The sequence below is a fragment of the Paralichthys olivaceus genome, chromosome 2, assembly GCF_024713975.1.
Source record: "Paralichthys olivaceus isolate ysfri-2021 chromosome 2, ASM2471397v2, whole genome shotgun sequence".
NCBI classification, from domain to species: Eukaryota; Metazoa; Chordata; class Actinopteri; order Pleuronectiformes; family Paralichthyidae; genus Paralichthys; species Paralichthys olivaceus.
This window is the reverse complement of record NC_091094.1, coordinates 1,792,594-1,812,679: the sequence shown is the minus strand read 5'-3', so window position 1 is coordinate 1,812,679 and position 20,086 is coordinate 1,792,594. Positions and strand designations below refer to the sequence as shown.

The window sequence follows — 20,086 nt, the reverse complement described above, 5'->3', positions numbered from 1 at the left end:
AGATGACGAATATGTTGATGAATAAATCAAAGATACCTGATTAAAAATACAGTGTGGGAGAAGGTGGATGTGTCGTGTAAAAGGTCAGAATCCAGTCTCCTTGATAACAAGTTGTCTCTTAGACGAGTTCTCATAAACAAGTTGTCTTTATGGATATAGATGGATATAAGATATATATATATATATATATAAATAATTGATTATGCTTGATTGTTTGTCTAGTTTAATATTGCATTTCCTGTAATTGGACTTCTTGCTGGAAGTTTAAAATTGTGAGGCGGGAACCGAGGCCTGTCAGTCTTTTATTTGACGTTCATTTGCTATAATGTAAATATCAACATCGTTGTTAAGTGTGGACATTTTTATTCAGTCTTAAAATATTCCATTTTTATTGCTATATAATCAGTCTTTGTGCTGTGGTGTCACTTTCTTCAGCTTCTTCCGACACCCGTTGCTCAGAAGGTACATCTTGAAATACTTCCTGAACTTTTTGTCTCTGACGCCGTAAATGATCGGGCTCAGGAAACGCGGCAGGATGTAGACGACGAGGTAGTTCGCGAATCTGATTTCCAGGATTCGACCGGGGAAGATGAGATGCAGGACAAGCTCCACACTGGGGGAAATGTAGGAGAGCAGGCACATGGCCAGCTGGAGGCCGTGGAGCAGGATGGTGTTCCTGGCTCTCTGCGCGGACATCTTCTCTGTGGACACGGCTCTCGCTGCAAACAGTATTCGGAAGTAGGTGAAGAGCAGAGTGAGGAACACACAGGAGAAATAGATGATGTCAAACGCTTGTCTTTTGTACGCAAGGATCGGGTCTTTAAACACGTTGTGGCGTAAACAGAACACGGACTCGTGAAAGAAGCTCAGGGATTCAGTGGCCAGAGTCACAAACAGATCTGTGATATCTGGAGCCACGCATATAAACCAAATCACCCCGATGACAATGTACGTTTTTCTCACTGTGCAGATTTGCGAGTGGCGTAAAGGTTGGCATATGGCAATGTAGCGCTCAATGGCCATGCTAGCTAAGTTGATCGGGGTGTTTCTGGTGGTGAAGACGGCCACCAGGATGAGGAAGCAGCAGAAGGAGACGTTGATCTTGTAGAAGATGTAGCTTAAGACAAAAATTGTGACGGTGACGGTCAGCTGGATGGCATCGTTTATCACCATGTGGATGAAGAGGATATAACGAGGGTCTTCGTAAAAGGTCTAGAGGAAGACAAGTGAAGAGGGAGGGGAGTGAAATGTGCAGACTGGAGAACAGCAACAGCTCATAGTGTAAAAAATGATTGTAATACATAAATTGAACAAACTGCATAAAGGCCTGCAACTAACAATTATTTAATATACATCAACAGTTATTCTGCCGGTGATAAACTGATCAAATTAATTTTTAATCTATTAAAAAGCACAGAAAAGGGAAAATGCTAATGTAATTTCAGTTATATTTATAAATAGTTAATTTACAGAAGATTACATTTCCAATGTTGAAGGTTTACGTCACTTATTAAACAAAAAATATTGAAAATATTTAGTGTTTCCATTTCCTCAAATGTGAGGATTTGATGTTTTTCTCAGTTTTTACATTTCAAAGACAGACGTTCGTGTTGATTGATAGAAAATCCTTTTGAGTCTGTTCTATTGTATGTGTGCGTTTGTACCTGGTGTCTGAAAAACGTGGAAACCAAGGTGCTGTTGATGTAACTGAGGATGAGCCAGACCAGAACCACGATCAGGTTCTTCACAAAAGCTGTGGTGAAGGTGTCTCTGATGAAGGTGAACTGATTCAGCTGCAGAGGGCGCCAAGGAGAAGGAGACAGAAATGACTTTCAGAAACACTGAAGCCTCAAACTGTAGATCTGAATCCCATCTGTCTTCTGTCAGCTGACGTGCGTTCAAATTGTGTCTTGCATCAGGTTAATATTTAGTTTTTCATGAGCACTAACACTCCAACACAGAAACAACACAGTCAAATAATGATTCAAATTCAATATAATCTCTTGTATCATATCTGGATCATATTAATAATTTGTATTCTCGCTTTAAAATAATTTTTTTTACAAGTAGTCAATGTAGTCTACTCTTTAATTTCATTTCAAATGTGGACTTGATTAAGAAAACACGATAGTGGCAACGTTTTCTTGCTTTAGTCTTAAAGAATTAAACAGCTCAAGACTTTAAAACTTATGTTCAGATCAACATTACTTATACAAACGACAACAGTGCAAACAAATCTAAAACATTTTCAGATGTGACAGATGCTTCACCTGATGAGGAAAACTCATGTTGCCTCCTGGAGCCGCTGACGAGCTCATGATCGACTGCGACCGGAGAGAAACACAGAGACAGATGTGTTTTCATCAGTCTGACTAATCTATTTTCAGTCAAGAGTTGGTAAATGCAATTAAAAACTGCATCTTTGCGACGCACATGAAGTAGTTTGACCGAGTATTTAAAAAACTCAAAAGCAGACAAAATGCATTATTTTATTATTTTCAGGTCATTTAAAAACCAGACACTGAAATACACTTATCTAAAATATATCAAAAACATTTCCTACATAAATGTAACTTCAGCTCAATCTGCGTTTCACGACATATATCGTTCTGCCATTATTCCCTTTTCACCTTTTGCCTTTTTTATCTGCTTCACCACCTGTTGGACAAGAGCATCAACTCATACAACATGTACTAGTGTTAATTATTTCATTGATATTAACTAAAGCCGATACAAAGGGTTTTAACTGTGAAGATCTTAATGTTCTATTAGTTTGTTATAAAAACAGTTTAACATTGCTCAGACCAATCAGCTGCTGAAACATGCAGCATTAATACATTTTCCTCTCGTTATTATTTATATTCACGTTTACATTCTTCCTGATTAAAGATTAACTCGTAATCTAAAGAATGTTTTGAAAACATGTGAACCTGAATAAATCTTGAGCTGAACGAACCCTCTGTGTAATATTGTTCAGCAGAGAGTAGCAGTCTGGAGCTACCTCACCTCCATCTCTGTCCTGTTCCACCTACCTGAGTCCAGGTCAGACACTGAGGACAGACGTCTCTTCAGGCGAGTCTTTATAAACAGAAAAACATAATAATGATGGAGGTCGTAGTTTGTGACGTTGACGTCAGTGAGATCAGAGCATCGTTTATTTCCCCTGTGATATTTATGTCCTCAATTTGAGACCAGTGTTTCCATGTAGTGAGGGACGCAGTGTAGCATGAGACACTGTTGTCCTCACGTTAGGTCAGTTTTTCTTCATTGTATTTGGAAATGTTTGGCTTCAGCTAACACGTTTCCTTTTTAGTTATGAAAAATGTCCTTCACAATATTTTACAGTCTCAGGAGACATTTTATTTAAAACCCCCAGAAGGAGCTTCTCTTGTTTGTTGATTTCCGTGCCTCTGTGGACCAAAGCAGTTGTTTCCCCGTCTCCTGTGGTGAAAACTCAGCATGTGCATTTGTTTTAGGAGCTAAGCAAAAATACACAGATAATATCAAACCAGCAACAGAGATTTAGAATCTGTCTCCTTTGCTGTTGTAGTTCATAAAGACGCAGCGATATTAAAATGAGACCACTGCAGTTAAAGACTCCTCGTTGTACATTTGAGTAGCAGAAACTGCTCAGTTATCAGACTCCATGTGTAGATTATACATGGACGCTTGGTTTCTGTATTAGGTATTTTTTAGAAATAAAAAATAGTCTTTTACACTACAGTGTAACACTATATAAATTTTACTGAGCAACAGCGCCCCCTGCAGCCACACATGGAGATTTATTCCATCAATATGTTAAGCAGAGCTCTGACTGTGTTGTGAACTGAAAGACAACTAAACGCTGGATATTACCCACGATCCCCGGCTTCCTGAACCATAGTTTTGAGTTAATAACTCATAAACAGTTTAGTAAAAATTAATGTTTTAAAATGAAACCTGAAAAATGAGAAAAGAGTTTCAGTATTTGTTGATTTTATTTGTATTATTCTTATATTTTAATGTTATCGCTGCTCCGATATTACAAAGTAAAAACATAATCACAGGATTTTAAACAAAATTGATGATCACACATTGTTTCTCTGGTCCACACTGATATTAGATGTTTGTGGTTTGTCACTTCAGTTTAATCATCGGCATCACTTTCGGCACGGTGACATTTTCCCGGTGGTTGTTGCTCGTACTGACTTTACACAGCAAGTACCTCGTCACATATCTCCTGAAGAGCTGGTCTCGCAGTCCGTAGACGATGGGGCTGACAAAGCGCGGCAGGATCTGGACAATGACGTAGGAGGAAAAACGTATGGTCAAGTAATTCTGGGGCAGCAAGTAGAGCAGACATTGTTCAAACATTGGTCTCACATAAACAATCATGCATAACAGCAACTGAAAGCCATGGAGCAGAATAGTGTTCCTGGCTTTTTTAAAGTCTGCAGTCACTCCCTTGGCAGTGAACAGAATCCTGAAGTACGTGTAAATGAGCGTAAACCAAACGAAGACGAGACAAACGATGTGCGATGCGTCTCTCTTCTTCAGGCTGTAGGTGCTCCTGAACACCTTGTCTCTGACACAGAACACTCCAGAGTGGAAGAACTGCAGAGGCTCAGTGACCAGGATGATGAAGAGGTCGGGTAGTATCGAAAGAGCGCCCACAGCCCAGATCAGACCGATCAGGATGTAGGTGGTCCTGACGGTGCAGATCTGACTGTGGCGGAGGGGGATGCAGATGGCGATGTAGCACTCTATCGCCATTCCAGCCAGGTTCAGCGGGGTGTTGAGGGTGGTGATGATGGTAATGATGAGCAGGATGAGGCAGAAGGGGACGTTGATTTTGTACAGGGCGTAGCTGATGATGTGGAGCAGGGTGGACAGGGCCAGCTGCATCATGTCGTTTATCACCAGGTGGATGAACAGAATGTATCGAGGGCTCGAATTGAAGATCTGTAAGAAAAAGAAAAGGAGGGGAGGGAAAGAGAATGAAGAGAGTGAACAACAAATTACATGTGAGTGAAAGGAGGTGAAGAAAACAAACTTACAGCTTAAATATAACTTAAATTTTAGAGTTGTAAAGGGTGAGCGAGCCCCTGAAGAGATCTGTGCAGCTCTTAAATCTCTGAAAGGCACATTTTTATTATTATTCGCAGAATCTGAACTTTTTAAACTATTTCGATAATTAAGTTCTTCAACGTAGCTTCTTCTCTTTATTTTATTTAGTTTTTACTATTTTCTCTTATTTATTATCCTGCCCCATCTGTGAATAACAGAAGAAGTCTGATAAGCTCTTGACAAAGTTGTGTTACTGAATATGACTGAAGCATAAACAATTAATAAACAGGATTACAATTCAAAATATAATATTATTTAGTGTTGCCTTGTTCTCATAGAAATTGTTGTAGTTTTTTCTTCACTTTATTCAGTTGATTGAATTCTTCTTTTATTAAAATTAAAAATTCTATCTTTAATATTTAATTGTGGCTTAAGGTGCATAATTTGTCATTTCTGTCTCTGTCTCAAAACAGAGTGAACCTTGTTCTCACAGTCTCAGCCGTTTGTCCTCTGGACTGATATTAAAGCTGCAGCTCTTCAGGGCAGATGATACTGTTCCTAATCGTCACTGTGCACAGAGATCTTTGTCTTATATTTAACTTATGCTTCACATAATGTTCTTCACCATTGCGTCTTCTCTATCTGAGACAATACATTTTTAATTTTGTATAAAGAAAAATAATTTGCTTTTTATCTTCTGAATATTTTTAATAATCTGTTGAATAGATAATAAATCAGCTCAAATAAAATATATTTTTTTTCAGAAGAGTAAATTCACGTCCATGCTGAGAATGAAAACAGACCTGGTGCTTCCTGAAGGTGTGAACCAGAGTACCATTGATGTAGTTAATGGAAATGCAGAGCACCATCACGATCACATTCTTGGTCACAGCTGTGGTGAAGGTGTCTCGCTCACTCTCATTCACGACGAAAGACCCATTAACAGATGATAAATTCATGTCTGGAAGGGCAGCATCTGAAAAAGCACAAACTGTTTTGAAGTTAATATAGACTAGGAAAACATTCCATGAAATGTTGAAATGTATAGAATAACATGTCATTTTTTAAATATAATATATCTTTCTAAAAAGTAATTTACTTCATTAATTTCCCGCCTCTTAGAGATTTGCTATCTTTCTTTGTCACAAACTCTTTACTCACTCTGAAGCTGTTATTAAGTTATTTCAGAGCGAATAGTAAAATTAAACCCAGAGCTGGTTTTTGTCTGAGATACTAAGGAACTACGACAACTTTAGGAAAACAACTGGCTCTTTATCCTGTAAATTGCATTTCACAGAAAATCTGTTCATCTTCAGGAAAATCCCACAATAATGAATCTAAACAAAGTAAATAACTGAAAAAAGCACATCGCATGTAATAAAAACATACATACATACATACATGCAGCAATGATATGATGAGTTATTGATGATTGGTTCACGCAGAAGCAGTTCAGTGCTATAACAATGAGAAAGACTGATCATACCCAGTAGGATGTCGCACATCAACACCTGGTAAACATCTGCTGCAGCTGCTGATGTCAGGACTTTATATAGATGGTTTATAGATGACACTTGGGATTATTATTGTGTGTTCATGTTGTGTGTATTTAAAAAAAAAAAACTAGAAGGACAGACAACAAGTTCAATTACTGATACCAGTTTAAACCTGATCAATATTTTTAGAATTTGAATTTGTTAAGTGACAATGTTTCACTGTGATGATGTCATCCCTCGTTATGACAGTTGGGCGATTAATGGAATTTCGAATTACGATTACGGTGTCTGATTATTATCCCGCATTTCGTTAGGCAGCGAGTGTCTCTGCTGTTCACACAGGCAGCGTTTGTGCTGCGTGTCTGCAGTGGTGCTGCAATGTGACATTTCTGATAACGACTGTATTTCCTCGACACCAGGACACTGCAGAGGCCCAGTGCTGTAAAGTTATTGCTGTGGCTGCTTCAGATCAGGGCAGACACACGTTATAGACACATGTATGACCCTGAGGCCGGTCTTACACTCCCACCTGACCTGAGCTCGCTTTACACGTTAAAGATAAACACCAACACATTCAGAAGTTATGAGGACACATGGAGCAGGTTACTTTGTGTTTATTTTATTTGCTCTAGAGTTTATGAGATACATATTTAAACACATTGGAAGAACAGTTTTTGCGCGCAGTGTTCAGTGAGACGAGTCGTGTATGGCCAGGACATCAGGGTTCAAGCGACCGGAAAGATCAGGATTCATGATCCGACATCTTCGAAATGTGATCCAGGACCCTAAATATGAACTCAGCTGTTTTTATAAAGATCAGTTCTACATTTGAGGGATTAGAAAAGAGCAGAGGAGCAGAGTTTGATTTCTGAATTGAAAACCTTATTTTGCACAGCACACACAACAGTTACAGTCTATAATACTTTGAAAAGCACATTCTAAATAACAAATGAGTTCAGATTTGTGTGACTGATTGTACTGATGGAAAAGCAGCCATGTGAAGTAATGATGGAGGACAAATAATTTGATAATAATAATTTAATGTTGAATGGTTGAATATGTTGAATGGTTGAATGCTGAATCGTTATTGAATCATTCTCATATTCACAGAAAAATCTGTCTGGTTCTTTTAGTCCAGCGACATGAACTTCACCACGGTTTGATGGTTGAACTCAGTGTAAACATCAGGTGCTTTTTCAGGTGCTGTCTGAAAGTCTTGTCTCGTAGCCCATACACTATAGGACTGATAAATCTGGGTAACACCTGAATGATGATATAAGAAACAAACATTACATGTACAAAATGTTTGGGGGACAAGTACAACAGGGCATCCTTTATAACATGGGCTAAATAGGTCAGCATACACAGCATCAGCTGAAAGCCATGAAGCAGGATGGTTTTACTTGCCTTCTTTGCATCTCCATCCCCTGATTTACTCTCTTTAGCAGCTTTAGCCGCCAAGAAGATCTTGAAGTATGCGTAGAGGAGAGTCAACCAAACACAGATCAGATAGATTACATAGGAAACCTCCCTCTTTTTTAAACTTATAGGGTGTCGGAACAGGTTCTTCCTCTCACAAAAAATAGTAGAACGTAAACGCAGTGGCTCTGTTGCCAGAACGATAAACACATCTGACAGAGCAGAAACTATGTTCAGGGCCCAAATCCAACCGATGGCAATGCATGTTCTTTTGATGGTGCAGAACTCAGCATGTTGCAGTGGTAGACAGATAGCGATGTAGCACTCCACCGCCATGGCAGCTAAATTCAGTGGCGTGTTGAGGGTGGTGAAGACGGCAAGGGTGATGATGAGGCAACAGAGCGTAGCTTGGATCTTGTAGAAGACGTAACTAATGAAAAACAGGCTGATTGTTATAGTGAGCTGGATCATATCGTTCAACACCAGGTGGATGAATAAGATGTAACGAGGATTCAGGTAAAGTATCTGAAAGAGGAGAAGAAGAAAAAAGTCAAAGAAACTCTCCCCTGTTTGTTTCTCTTTCGACCTGAAATCACTGATAATAATGATCATGAAAATATTAATAACTATGGTGACAAACACGTTGAGAAGGATTCTGACCTCGTGTTTTCTGAAGGTGTGAATCAGGGTGCAATTGATGTAGTTGATGGTCAGACCAAGAGCCAGAAGGAGCACGTTTTTGGCCACAGCTGTGCCCTGAGACTCTCGATAACTCAGTATCGTCACATTAATGTTGTAAGAGGAGGAATTCATGGTGACGATGTCAGGAGCCTGCAAGACTAATGTACAAAATGAACAAGTGTTTGTTCAGATTTGTTCTGTTAATTCAAGCTTTAACACATTTGTCTTTGTACCAGAAACAAAAGGAATACATCTGTCAACCGTTCAAGTAATAATCTACAGATATTAGAATAAATCTTACATAGCACTTTAAAAAACACACCTGCAAGGCCAGATACAGGATAAAAACACAGTAAATAAGTTTGAAGATTTGCATTTAACATTTTATACACCAGAAACAGATAAAGTGTGCATGATAAGAACTGGACAAAACCCCAGTGGATAATAAGTGCAGAAACATAATAGATAATAATAAAGGCAGAGATCCCAGATGTTACGCTGACAGATGTGAGCTGATCGTAAAGAGAAGGAATGATCCTGTTCCTGAAACATGCTCTGTAACAGCAGAGCTGAATCTGTTCTCTTTTTTTTTTTTACAGTGAAACCATTCAAACCTAAAAATATCTAGAACACACCTACATCTGTAAAGGTCTGTTCAAACTGATAAACATTCTCGATTTTACTAAATATTTGAAATTAAATGACACACTCTTCATGTTGGAGATGAAAATAGTTGCAGAACAAATCCTGTTGTTGAATAGTATACACACATACATTTAAAAATAATTGCAGCACTATAAACAACATGATATGAAGATACTGCACTGATACAGTGTGATAACATTAAAAACTGCCCTACCTCCAACAGTGCACCTGCGTATACTCCTCCACCAGAACTGAAATAAGCCTGAGGGCTGAGTGTTGGCTTTATATCAGGACTGTCTTCTGCAGAATGAGGCATGACGGCATAATATTCATGAGTGTATGAGTGAACGTGGCTTGTTGACAGTGTCAGTCAAAGTTTTGAGGCAGAATGCGTAATCAGAACAGCTTTAATGTCTTGGCATTGATTCTACAAGTCTCTGAACTCTTTCTTTAGAATAATACAATTTATTAATTACAATTTCATATTTATTGGGTTCTTTCCTTACTCATATCACATCCTTCCAGCACGTTTTGTGGTAATTAACAAACAAACTAAGGCAGACGAAAAACATAACCTACTTTGCTAGAAGTAGCTTGAGCCCAACAATCCCCTAAATTTCAATTAAGCAACATCACGTTACTCACATTCGTAGATATCAGTCCTTTGAGTTTCTTAATCGAGATCCATGTATTATTCTCTATAAACATTTCTGGAATTGTCCTTGAGTCCAGATCGTTGCAAAGATTTAATCGGTTCTTTCTTGTTACATCCTTTCACCACGTTTTGTGGAAATCCGTTAAATAAACAGTCAAGAAACAGAAAGGGGCTAAAACATTATCTCCTTTGCAGAGTTAACAAAATGACCAGTTTGACTTCAGTATGTCTTGACCAGACTTGCAGTTCCTGTGTGTATTTGGAAACACTGAATAGTGTGAAAAGCAGTTTAGATTTAAAAGTGTAGAAGAATGTTTGATTGAAGCTTTCAACAAAGAGCCAGTCATGTGAATGCTTGGTTAGTTTATACTAACTCTACACAACAGATACCTCTTCAGATACCCCCTGAAAGTATTGTCTCGTACGCCATAGATTATTGGACTAATGGATCGTGGCAGCATCTGCACAATAATATAATAAGCAAAGACAGAGTCTGTATAAGTCTGAGGGAACCATTGCAGCAAAACACTGAATAACCGAGGGGCTACATATGTGGTCATACAAAGCAGCAGCTGGAATCCATGAAGGAGAATTGTGTTTCTGGCTTTCTTGTTTTTTTTGCTCGCTGTTTTTACAGTGAACAGAATTCTGAAGTAACTATAAAAGATAATGAGCCAAACTATGACTAGAAACACTGTGTATGTGATGTCCCTCTTCTTGGTAATGAGTGCACTTGGGAAGACAGTTTCTCTGAGACAGAACACTTTGGAGTTGAAGAAGTCCAGTGGCTCTGTGGCCAAGGTGATGAAAAGATCAGGAAGAACTGACAACATGCTGGTCGCCCAGATTAAAAATCTGTTCATCTTCAGGAAAATCCCACAATAATGAATCTAAACAAAGTAAATAACTGAAAAAAGCACATCGCACATAATAACAACATACATACATACATACATACATGCAGCAATGATATGATGAGTTATTGATGATTGGTTCACGCAGAAGCAGTTCAGTGCTATAACAATGAGAAAGACTGATCATACCCAGTAGGATGTCGCACATCAACACCTGGTAAACATCTGCTGCAGCTGCTGATGTCAGGACTTTATATAGATGGTTTATAGATGACACTTGGGATTATTATTGTGTGTTCATGTTGTGTGTATTTAAAAAAAAACCTAGAAGGACAGACAACAAGTTCAATTACTGATACCAGTTTAAACCTGATCAATATTTTTAGAATTTGAATTTGTTAAGTGACAATGTTTCACTGTGATGATGTCATCCCTCGTTATGACAGTTGGGCGATTAATGGAATTTCGAATTACGATTACGGCGTCTGATTATTATCCCGCATTTCGTTAGGCAGCGAGTGTCTCTGCTGTTCACACAGGCAGCGTTTGTGCTGCGTGTCTGCAGTGGTGCTGCAATGTGACATTTCTGATAACGACTGTATTTCCTCGACGCCAGGACACTGCAGAGGCCCAGTGCTGTAAAGTTATTGCTGTGGCTGCTTCAGATCAGGGCAGACACACACGTTATAGACACATGTATGACCCTGAGGCCGGTCTTACACTCCCACCTGACCTGAGCTCGCTTTACACGTTAAAGATAAACACCAACACATTCAGAAGTTATGAGGACACATGGAGCAGGTTACTTTGTGTTTATTTTATTTGCTCTGGAGTTTATGAGATACATATTTAAACACATTGGAAGAACAGTTTTTGCGCGCAGTGTTCAGTGAGACGAGTCGTGTAAGGCCAGGACATCAGGGTTCAAGCGATCGGAAAGATCAGGATTCATGATCCGACATCTTCGAAATGTGATCCAGGACCCTAAATATGAACTCAGCTGTTTTTATAAAGATCAGTTCTACATTTGAGGGATTAGAAAAGAGCAGAGGAGCAGAGTTTGATTTCTGAATTGAAAACCTTATTTTGCACAGCACACACAACAGTTATAGTCTATAATACTTTGAAAAGCACATTCTAAATAACAAATGAGTTCAGATTTGTGTGACTGATTGTACTGATGGAAAAGCAGCCATGTGAAGTAATGATGGAGGACAAATAATTTGATAATAATAATTTAATGTTGAATGGTTGAATATGTTGAATGGTTGAATGCTGAATCGTTATTGAATCATTCTCATATTCACAGAAAAATCTGTCTGGTTCTTTTAGTCCAGCGACATGAACTTCACCACGGTTTGATGGTTGAACTCAGTGTAAACATCAGGTGCTTTTTCAGGTGCTGTCTGAAAGTCTTGTCTCGTAGCCCATACACTATAGGACTGATAAATCTGGGTAACACCTGAATGATGATATAAGAAACAAACATTACATGTACAAAATGTTTGGGGGACAAGTACAACAGGGCATCCTTTATAACATGGGCTAAATAGGTCAGCATACACAGCATCAGCTGAAAGCCATGAAGCAGGATGGTTTTACTTGCCTTCTTTGCATCTCCATCCCCTGATTTACTCTCTTTAGCAGCTTTAGCCGCCAAGAAGATCTTGAAGTATGCGTAGAGGAGAGTCAACCAAACACAGATCAGATAGATTACATAGGAAACCTCCCTCTTTTCTAAAATTATAGGGTGTCGGAACAGGTTATCTCTCTCACAAAAAATAGTAGAACGTAAACGCAGTGGCTCTGTTGCCAGAACGATAAACACATCTGACAGAGCAGAAACTATGTTCAGGGCCCAAATCCAACCGATGGCAATGCATGTTCTTTTGATGTTGCAGAACTCAGCATGTTGCAGTGGTAGACAGATAGCGATGTAGCACTCCACCGCCATGGCAGCTAAATTCAGTGGCGTGTTGAGGGTGGTGAAGACGGCAAGGGTGATGATGAGGCAACAGAGCGTAGCTTGGATCTTGTAGAAGACGTAACTAATGAAAAACAGGCTGATTGTTATAGTGAGCTGGATCATATCGTTCAACACCAGGTGGATGAATAAGATGTAACGAGGATTCAGGTAAAGTATCTGAAAGAGGAGAAGAAGAAAGAAGTCAAAGAAACTCTCCCCTGTTTGTTTCTCTTTCGACCTGAAATCACTGATAATAATGATCATGAAAATATTAATAACTATGGTGACAAACACGTTGAGAAGGATTCTGACCTCGTGTTTTCTGAAGGTGTGAATCAGGGTGCAATTGATGTAGTTGATGGTCAGACCAAGAGCCAGAAGGAGCACGTTTTTGGCCACAGCTGTGCCCTGAGACTCTCGATAACTCAGTATCGTCACATTAATGTTGTAAGAGGAGGAATTCATGGTGACGATGTCAGGAGCCTGCAAGACTAATGTACAAAATGAACAAGTGTTTGTTCAGATTTGTTCTGTTAATTCAAGCTTTAACACATTTGTCTTTGTACCAGAAACAAAAGGAATACATCTGTCAACCGTTCAAGTAATAATCTACAGATATTAGAATAAATCTTACATAGCACTTTAAAAAACACACCTGCAAGGCCAGATACAGGATAAAAACACAGTAAATAAGTTTGAAGATTTGCATTTAACATTTTATACACCAGAAACAGATAAAGTGTGCATGATAAGAACTGGACAAAACCCCAGTGGATAATAAGTGCAGAAACATAATAGATAATAATAAAGGCAGAGATCCCAGATGTTACGCTGACAGATGTGAGCTGATCGTAAAGAGAAGGAATGATCCTGTTCCTGAAACATGCTCTGTAACAGCAGAGCTGAATCTGTTCTCTTTTTTTTTTTTACAGTGAAACCATTCAAACCTAAAAATATCTAGAACACACCTACATCTGTAAAGGTCTGTTCAAACTGATAAACATTCTCGATTTTACTAAATATTGGAAATTAAATGACACACTCTTCATGTTGGAGATGAAAATAGTTGCAGAACAAATCCTGTTGTTGAATAGTATACACACATACATTTAAAAATAATTGCAGCACTATAAACAACATGATATGAAGATACTGCACTGATACAGTGTGATAACATTAAAAACTGCCCTACCTCCAACAGTGCACCTGCGTATACTCCTCCACCAGAACTGAAATAAGCCTGAGGGCTGAGTGTTGGCTTTATATCAGGACTGTCTTCTGCAGAATGAGGCATGACGGCATAATATTCATGAGTGTATGAGTGAACGTGGCTTGTTGACAGTGTCAGTCAAAGTTTTGAGGCAGAATGCGTAATCAGAACAGCTTTAATGTCTTGGCATTGATTCTACAAGTCTCTGAACTATTTCTTTAGAATAATACAATTTATTAATTACAATTTCATATTTATTGGGTTCTTTCCTTACTCATATCACATCCTTCCAGCACGTTTTGTGGTAATTAACAAACAAACTAAGGCAGACGAAAAACATAACCTACTTGGCTAGAAGTAGCTTGAGCCCAACAATCCACTAAATTTCAATTAAGCCACATCACGTTACTCACATTCGTAGATATCAGTCCTTTGAGTTTCTTAATCGAGATCCATGTATTATTCTCTATAAACATTTCTGGAATTGTCCTTGAGTCCAGATCTGTGCAAAGATTTAATCGGTTCTTTCTTGTTACATCCTTTCACCACGTTTTGTGGAAATCCGTTAAATAAACAGTCAAGAAACAGAAAGGGGCTAAAACATTATCTCCTTTGCAGAGTTAACAAAATGACCAGTTTGACTTCAGTATGTCTTGACCAGACTTGCAGTTCCTGTGTGTATTTGGAAACACTGAATAGTGTGAAAAGCAGTTTAGATTTAAAAGTGTAGAAGAATGTTTGATTGAAGCTTTCAACAAAGAGCCAGTCATGTGAATGCTTGGTTAGTTTATACTAACTCTACACAACAGATACCTCTTCAGATACCCCCTGAAAGTATTGTCTCGTACGCCATAGATTATTGGACTAATGGATCGTGGCAGCATCTGCACAATAATATAATAAGCAAAGACAGAGTCTGTATAAGTCTGAGGGAACCATTGCAGCAAAACACTGAATAACCGAGGGGCTACATATGTGGTCATACAAAGCAGCAGCTGGAATCCATGAAGGAGAATTGTGTTTCTGGCTTTCTTGTTTTTTTTGCTCGCTGTTTTTACAGTGAACAGAATTCTGAAGTAACTATAAAAGATAATGAGCCAAACTATGACTAGAAACACTGTGTATGTGATGTCCCTCTTCTTGGTAATGAGTGCACTTGGGAAGACAGTTTCTCTGAGACAGAACACTTTGGAGTTGAAGAAGTCCAGTGGCTCTGTGGCCAAGGTGATGAAAAGATCAGGAAGAACTGACAACATGCTGGTCGCCCAGATTAAACCAATCAGCATCAGAGTCCTCTTGACGGTGCAGATCTGCACGTGGCGAAGAGGGATGCAGATGGCGATGTAGCACTCGACCACCATGCAGGCCAGGTTCAGAGGGGTGTTCTCTGTGGTGAACAGAGCAATCAGGATAAAGATGCAGCAGACGGAGACATTGAGTTTGTAGATGGTGTAACTGATGAGGAACAGGGTGACGGTCAACGTCACTTGGATCATGTCGTTGACGACCAGGTGAATGAATAGGATGTAGCGAGGATTCATGTAGAAGATCTGGAAGATGAGAGAAAACAACACGTGAAGGAGGATGTAGTTTGAAGACTCTGGAAGTCTGAGTCAGATACTTAACTGATATTGGTATCAGCACTTTGTTATTATCGTAAAAAAACTTGGAATAACACAAATGTCCAAAACTTGTACATTAATTTAAGAAGCCATAACCACAGATCTCCTCAGCCACCTCGATCCCAACCCGCTGCCACCACACAATCTTTCACAGTCTTTCACATTCTTTCTTTTCAAGTTTATGATTCTTGAACGGGAGTTTTGAAATTGTTCCTTGACTTTTTTCTCACAAAGGTTCCATTGCACTTAGAGAATGGGACACCATCTTTCTCTCATTTACTATTGTAGCTACACAAACATAATGAAAAATGAAATCACCAGATTAATGTAGCTGTACATCTACACTGTAAAAATCTACTGTCAGTCACCGTTACTGCAACCAACTGCAGAACAGACAATCTGTTCTCTTTTTATACCAGCACACGTCTCTGGGGTGTCATTATAAAAAAGGGATAGAATTACCAGATCATTTTAGAGTTAAAATGAAAATGTCTTAATATGCCTTCAACCAGAGCTGCAGAGGATTCGTTCAATGATTTGTATTCATACACGTGAAAAGATTATCACACCTGGTGTTTGCAGAAGGTGTGAATGAGGCCTGCATTGATGTAGTTGATGGAGATGCTGAGAACCACAACAATCACGTTCTTGGTCACAGCTTTAGTGAAGGAGTCTCGGGACTGAATAAACACGGTCACGTTGGTGGATGACAAGTTCATGTCTTGACGTCTGAAAAGAAGAGATGAACATTCATTATTTGTAAGTAAATATTTACAGCAAGTAACTCTGAATTTAGGAGGATCTTCCTCTTTTTAAACCCGTTTGTCATTAGGCTTTGACAACCAGGTCATTAGAACATATTTTAGACTTGTGTGCTAATGAAAGCTAATGTCATTAAATGCATGAATACAATAATTCTATGTCCTTTTGTTAAACCATGTAAAAATCTCACTGAGATCAAAACCTTTTTTAAAAGTGAACTGATGGAGAGAGCAGTATGAATAAACAGAAACAATACCAACTGATAAATATAACTTTTACAATTGTCCTTCAAATGAATGAACACAATAGTCAGTCAATGTGCAAATAAATGTCATGGACAAAAATCCAGCTCTGATGCATTAACATGTAAACATTTTCTAAATATGTTCCTCAATGATTTCAGTGAAAATGTAGGACACACATACACACTGGTAGGTAGGAACCAGCCAAAGGAGGCTTTTATATTCAAAAACCAATACAAAAGTCTGCAGACATACAGAGAGGGCAACTTAGCCGCTGCATGCCGAGAACAATGGCTCACAAGATTTCCACAGACATGGTATCAAACTACCGTTGAATCTGTTAGAGGTGTTTTCATAAAGAGCAGATTCTGTAAACCAATAAAGACAAAACATTTGCAGAACATCCAGATAAGTTCAGATTAATGAATAACCAAATATTTATGTAAAAAGAATAGAAAACAGGATATTACACAACATGAAGCTTTTTCCAAGATGTGGTTATCGAAGTAATGTAACAGTAAAAATTATGACTAATTTAAAGCTCCAGTGTGTAAGATTCAGGTGAAAGGATCTATTGGCAGAAATTTAATGTAGAAAAATCCTCATGATGTTTTCACTAGTTTGTTTCATCTAAATTATATGAATTGTAGTTTTCTTTACCCCAGAAAAGGTCCTTCATATTTAAATACTTTATATTTAAATACTTGATATTCAAATACTTTATATTTACATGGAGGGGACCCTCTCTACGGAGGCCACCATGTTTTTTACATTAGTCCAGACTGGACAAACTAAAACCTTTTGAGTTTTATGACGACTGAAGCTGCCACAGGTTCTTTTTCATGTTTAGAAGGAGAGGGGGAGGGGAGGGGTGTTCAGCTGCAACATGACACTTCAACACTTGATATCACAAACTTCTACACACTGAACCTTTAAGTCTTATACTATGAATATAAACTGTTGGATAAACAACCATCATCAGCCATGAGATTTCATTACATCTCACCTACAGACAGAGACAAAGGTAGAACAGAGGTAGAATGTTTAAGCAGGTTCTTGGAAGGAATTAGTCACAACGGATCCTGTAAAAGGTAAACAACCCGTTCTCACTGCAGCCGGAGGATCACATGCATTAATACAAAGATAATGCAAAGAGCAAAAACAAGGCAAATTCATTTGGTTATTAATATCATGGTAGTTTCACTGTTCCAGCACTTTCCAAACCTTTATAAAGCTTTCAAAATAAGAGCATTCTTTTTTTTTTATCATTCTGTGTCAACATTTGTCAACAGAAAAAAAAAAAGAACGATAAAGAAATAAACCACAAGACAAAAACACACAAACAGGCGTGTGCAAGTGAAAAGACACATCTGCAACAAACCGTCTTAACAATGCCCCGGTGATGAAATATCAGTCACAGATACCAGTCAGTGAACAGCAGGTACTTACCTCAGTTAATGTACTCAGACCTGAGACCAACCACACCAGACACTTTATATATGGCGGAGTGTTAACTGGTCAGCTGTCAGGCTAATCCCCCTCTGAATATTTTGGTGTTTTTTCCTCAAATCCCCCCAGCAGGAGTTTATGGTCTTTCTCTCTAGATTTAAGTTTCCTTCCACACAGCATGATAGATAGTGGGATGGATGGATGGATTAGAATGTTCAAATAAATAAAGCACAGTATGTGTTTGTTACCTCTGGTCTAAAACAAAACAAGATGTCGTTGGACAAAATGTGAAACTTCAGAACAGCAGCTCTCAAACAAATGGATGACATCACAGTGGGTCGACACCTTTTTATTGTGATAAAATACTTGTTATTAAGTTCTTTAAAGTTTGTACTACATATATCATGAGTATAAACGGATGTGGATGTAAACTGCAACTCGACTGGTTGGAGGTGAAGAACTGCGAGGCTGTAATTCTTGTTTGTGAAACCATCCACGACCCGATTCTCACTGTGGCCTCAGTCCACACAGCAGATACCTTTTCAGATACCCCCTGAAAGTTTTGTCTCGTACGCCGTAGATGATTGGACTAATGGAGCGAGGCAGAATCTGTACTATGACATAAGTAGCAAAGAGGGAGTCAGTATAATTCTTAGGAAACCATTGCAGGAGAGCTTGTTTTAACAGTGGCCCTACGTATGTGGTCATACACAACATCACCTGAAACCCATGGAGGAGGATTGTGTTTCTGGCCTTCTTAGCATCTTTGCTAGCTGCTTTAGCAGTGAATATTATTCTGAAGTAGGTGTAAAAGATTATGACCCAAACTATGACTAGATAGATAATATAAGTGATGTCCCTTTTCTTGAGGATGTGGGGATTTGGAAACACGGTTTCTCTGAGACAGAACACTTTGGAGTTGAAGAAGTCCAGTGGCTCTGTGGCCAAGGTGATGAAAAGATCAGGAAGAACTGACAACATGCTGGTCGCCCAGATTAAACCAATCAGCATCAGAGTCCTCTTGACGGTGCAGATCTGCACGTGGCGAAGAGGGATGCAGATGGCGATGTAGCACTCGACCGCCATGCAGGCCAGGTTCAGAGGGGTGTTCTCTGTGGTGAACAGAGCAATCAGGACGAAGATGCAGCAGACGGAGATGCTGAGTTTGTAGATGGTGTAACTGATGAGGAACAGGGTGACGGTCAACGTCATTTGGATCATGTCGCTGATGACCAGGTGAATGAAAAGGATGTAGCGAGGATTCATGTAGAAGATCTGGAGGGAATGAAATGGGTTTTAAATACGTTTTTATGAAGTTAAATTGAAATCATCATTTTAAAGTCAGAATGAAAATATCTTAATATGCCTTCAACCAGAGCTGCAGAGGATCGTTCAATGATTTGTATTCATACACGTGAAAAGATTATCACACCTGGTGTTTGCAGAAGGTGTGAATGAGGCCTGCATTGATGTAGTTGATGGAGATGCTGAGAACCACAACAATCACGTTCTTGGTCACAGCTTTAGTGAAGGAGTCTCTGTACTCGATGACCACGGTCACGTTGGTGGATGACGTGTTCATGTCTTGAAGTCTGAAGATCTGATAAATGAGAAAACATGACAGTGATAATTGTATAATATTGTGTTGATGACGAGGACGTTCACAGAATATATTTCTGTCACAATCATAGTGCAAAGAACGTGTTTCTCAAACTAAGGAAAACAGTTGAAGTTGGATGTATTTCTATTTAAAAACAAGTGCTGCACATTCTAAAAACATTACTCATCAAATATTTTAATACAATATAAGCTTCCTGACTTAACTCCTGATTATAACCTGTTAGAGAATCACATTATGATGTGTTGTGGAGTCCTGACAGTGAGTCAGAGAGACACTACATGCTATTTAAATGGGATCACGATGAACTCTACTTTATATTTGTAAAACAATCACCTATCCAAATTCAACCGATCAATATCTTCAATGAATAGATCAAATTCTAACAAACAGGTTTTCACAATGAAACTTCACCAGTTAC

At 38.7% G+C, this 20,086-nt stretch overlaps 7 protein-coding genes across 7 annotated transcripts; all 7 read right to left on the bottom strand.

The window, feature by feature from the left end:
• Positions 1 to 402: 402 nt before the first annotated feature.
• Positions 403 to 1,643, bottom strand: LOC109643114 (odorant receptor 131-2-like). Its single transcript, XM_020108127.2, has one exon. The coding sequence runs from the start codon at positions 1,171 to 1,173 to the stop codon at positions 403 to 405; it is 771 nt and encodes a 256-aa protein (XP_019963686.2). The 5' UTR covers positions 1,174 to 1,643.
• Positions 1,644 to 2,254: 611 nt separating this feature from the next.
• On the bottom strand, positions 2,255 to 6,368 carry LOC109643113 (odorant receptor 131-2-like). Its single transcript, XM_020108126.2, has 2 exons — positions 5,850 to 6,368; positions 2,255 to 4,941 (listed from the first exon to the last, which is right to left on the bottom strand). Exons 1-2 carry the CDS (start codon positions 6,105 to 6,107, stop codon positions 4,117 to 4,119), a joined length of 1,083 nt encoding a protein of 360 aa, XP_019963685.2. The 5' UTR covers positions 6,108 to 6,368; the 3' UTR covers positions 2,255 to 4,116.
• Positions 6,369 to 7,312: 944 nt separating this feature from the next.
• On the bottom strand, positions 7,313 to 9,267 carry LOC138406012 (odorant receptor 131-2-like). Its single transcript, XM_069517287.1, has one exon. The coding sequence runs from the start codon at positions 8,772 to 8,774 to the stop codon at positions 7,692 to 7,694; it is 1,083 nt and encodes a 360-aa protein (XP_069373388.1). The 5' UTR covers positions 8,775 to 9,267; the 3' UTR covers positions 7,313 to 7,691.
• An 816-nt stretch (positions 9,268 to 10,083) lies between these two features.
• On the bottom strand, positions 10,084 to 10,810 carry LOC138406011 (odorant receptor 131-2-like). The gene has a single exon (XM_069517281.1). It carries the CDS (start codon positions 10,803 to 10,805, stop codon positions 10,302 to 10,304), a length of 504 nt encoding a protein of 167 aa, XP_069373382.1. The 5' UTR covers positions 10,806 to 10,810; the 3' UTR covers positions 10,084 to 10,301.
• A 1,171-nt stretch (positions 10,811 to 11,981) lies between these two features.
• On the bottom strand, positions 11,982 to 14,008 carry LOC109643112 (odorant receptor 131-2-like). The gene is made up of 2 exons (XM_020108125.2): positions 13,075 to 14,008; positions 11,982 to 12,939 (listed from the first exon to the last, which is right to left on the bottom strand). The coding sequence occupies exons 1-2, from the start codon at positions 13,225 to 13,227 to the stop codon at positions 12,145 to 12,147; spliced, it is 948 nt and encodes a 315-aa protein (XP_019963684.2). The 5' UTR covers positions 13,228 to 14,008; the 3' UTR covers positions 11,982 to 12,144.
• A 133-nt stretch (positions 14,009 to 14,141) lies between these two features.
• On the bottom strand, positions 14,142 to 16,435 carry LOC109643111 (odorant receptor 131-2-like). Its single transcript, XM_020108124.2, has 2 exons — positions 16,164 to 16,435; positions 14,142 to 15,522 (listed from the first exon to the last, which is right to left on the bottom strand). The coding sequence occupies exons 1-2, from the start codon at positions 16,311 to 16,313 to the stop codon at positions 14,755 to 14,757; spliced, it is 918 nt and encodes a 305-aa protein (XP_019963683.2). The 5' UTR covers positions 16,314 to 16,435; the 3' UTR covers positions 14,142 to 14,754.
• A 1,824-nt stretch (positions 16,436 to 18,259) lies between these two features.
• Positions 18,260 to 19,930, bottom strand: LOC138406009 (odorant receptor 131-2-like). Its single transcript, XM_069517251.1, has 2 exons — positions 19,480 to 19,930; positions 18,260 to 19,322 (listed from the first exon to the last, which is right to left on the bottom strand). The coding sequence occupies exons 1-2, from the start codon at positions 19,627 to 19,629 to the stop codon at positions 18,555 to 18,557; spliced, it is 918 nt and encodes a 305-aa protein (XP_069373352.1). The 5' UTR covers positions 19,630 to 19,930; the 3' UTR covers positions 18,260 to 18,554.
• Positions 19,931 to 20,086: the final 156 nt, after the last annotated feature.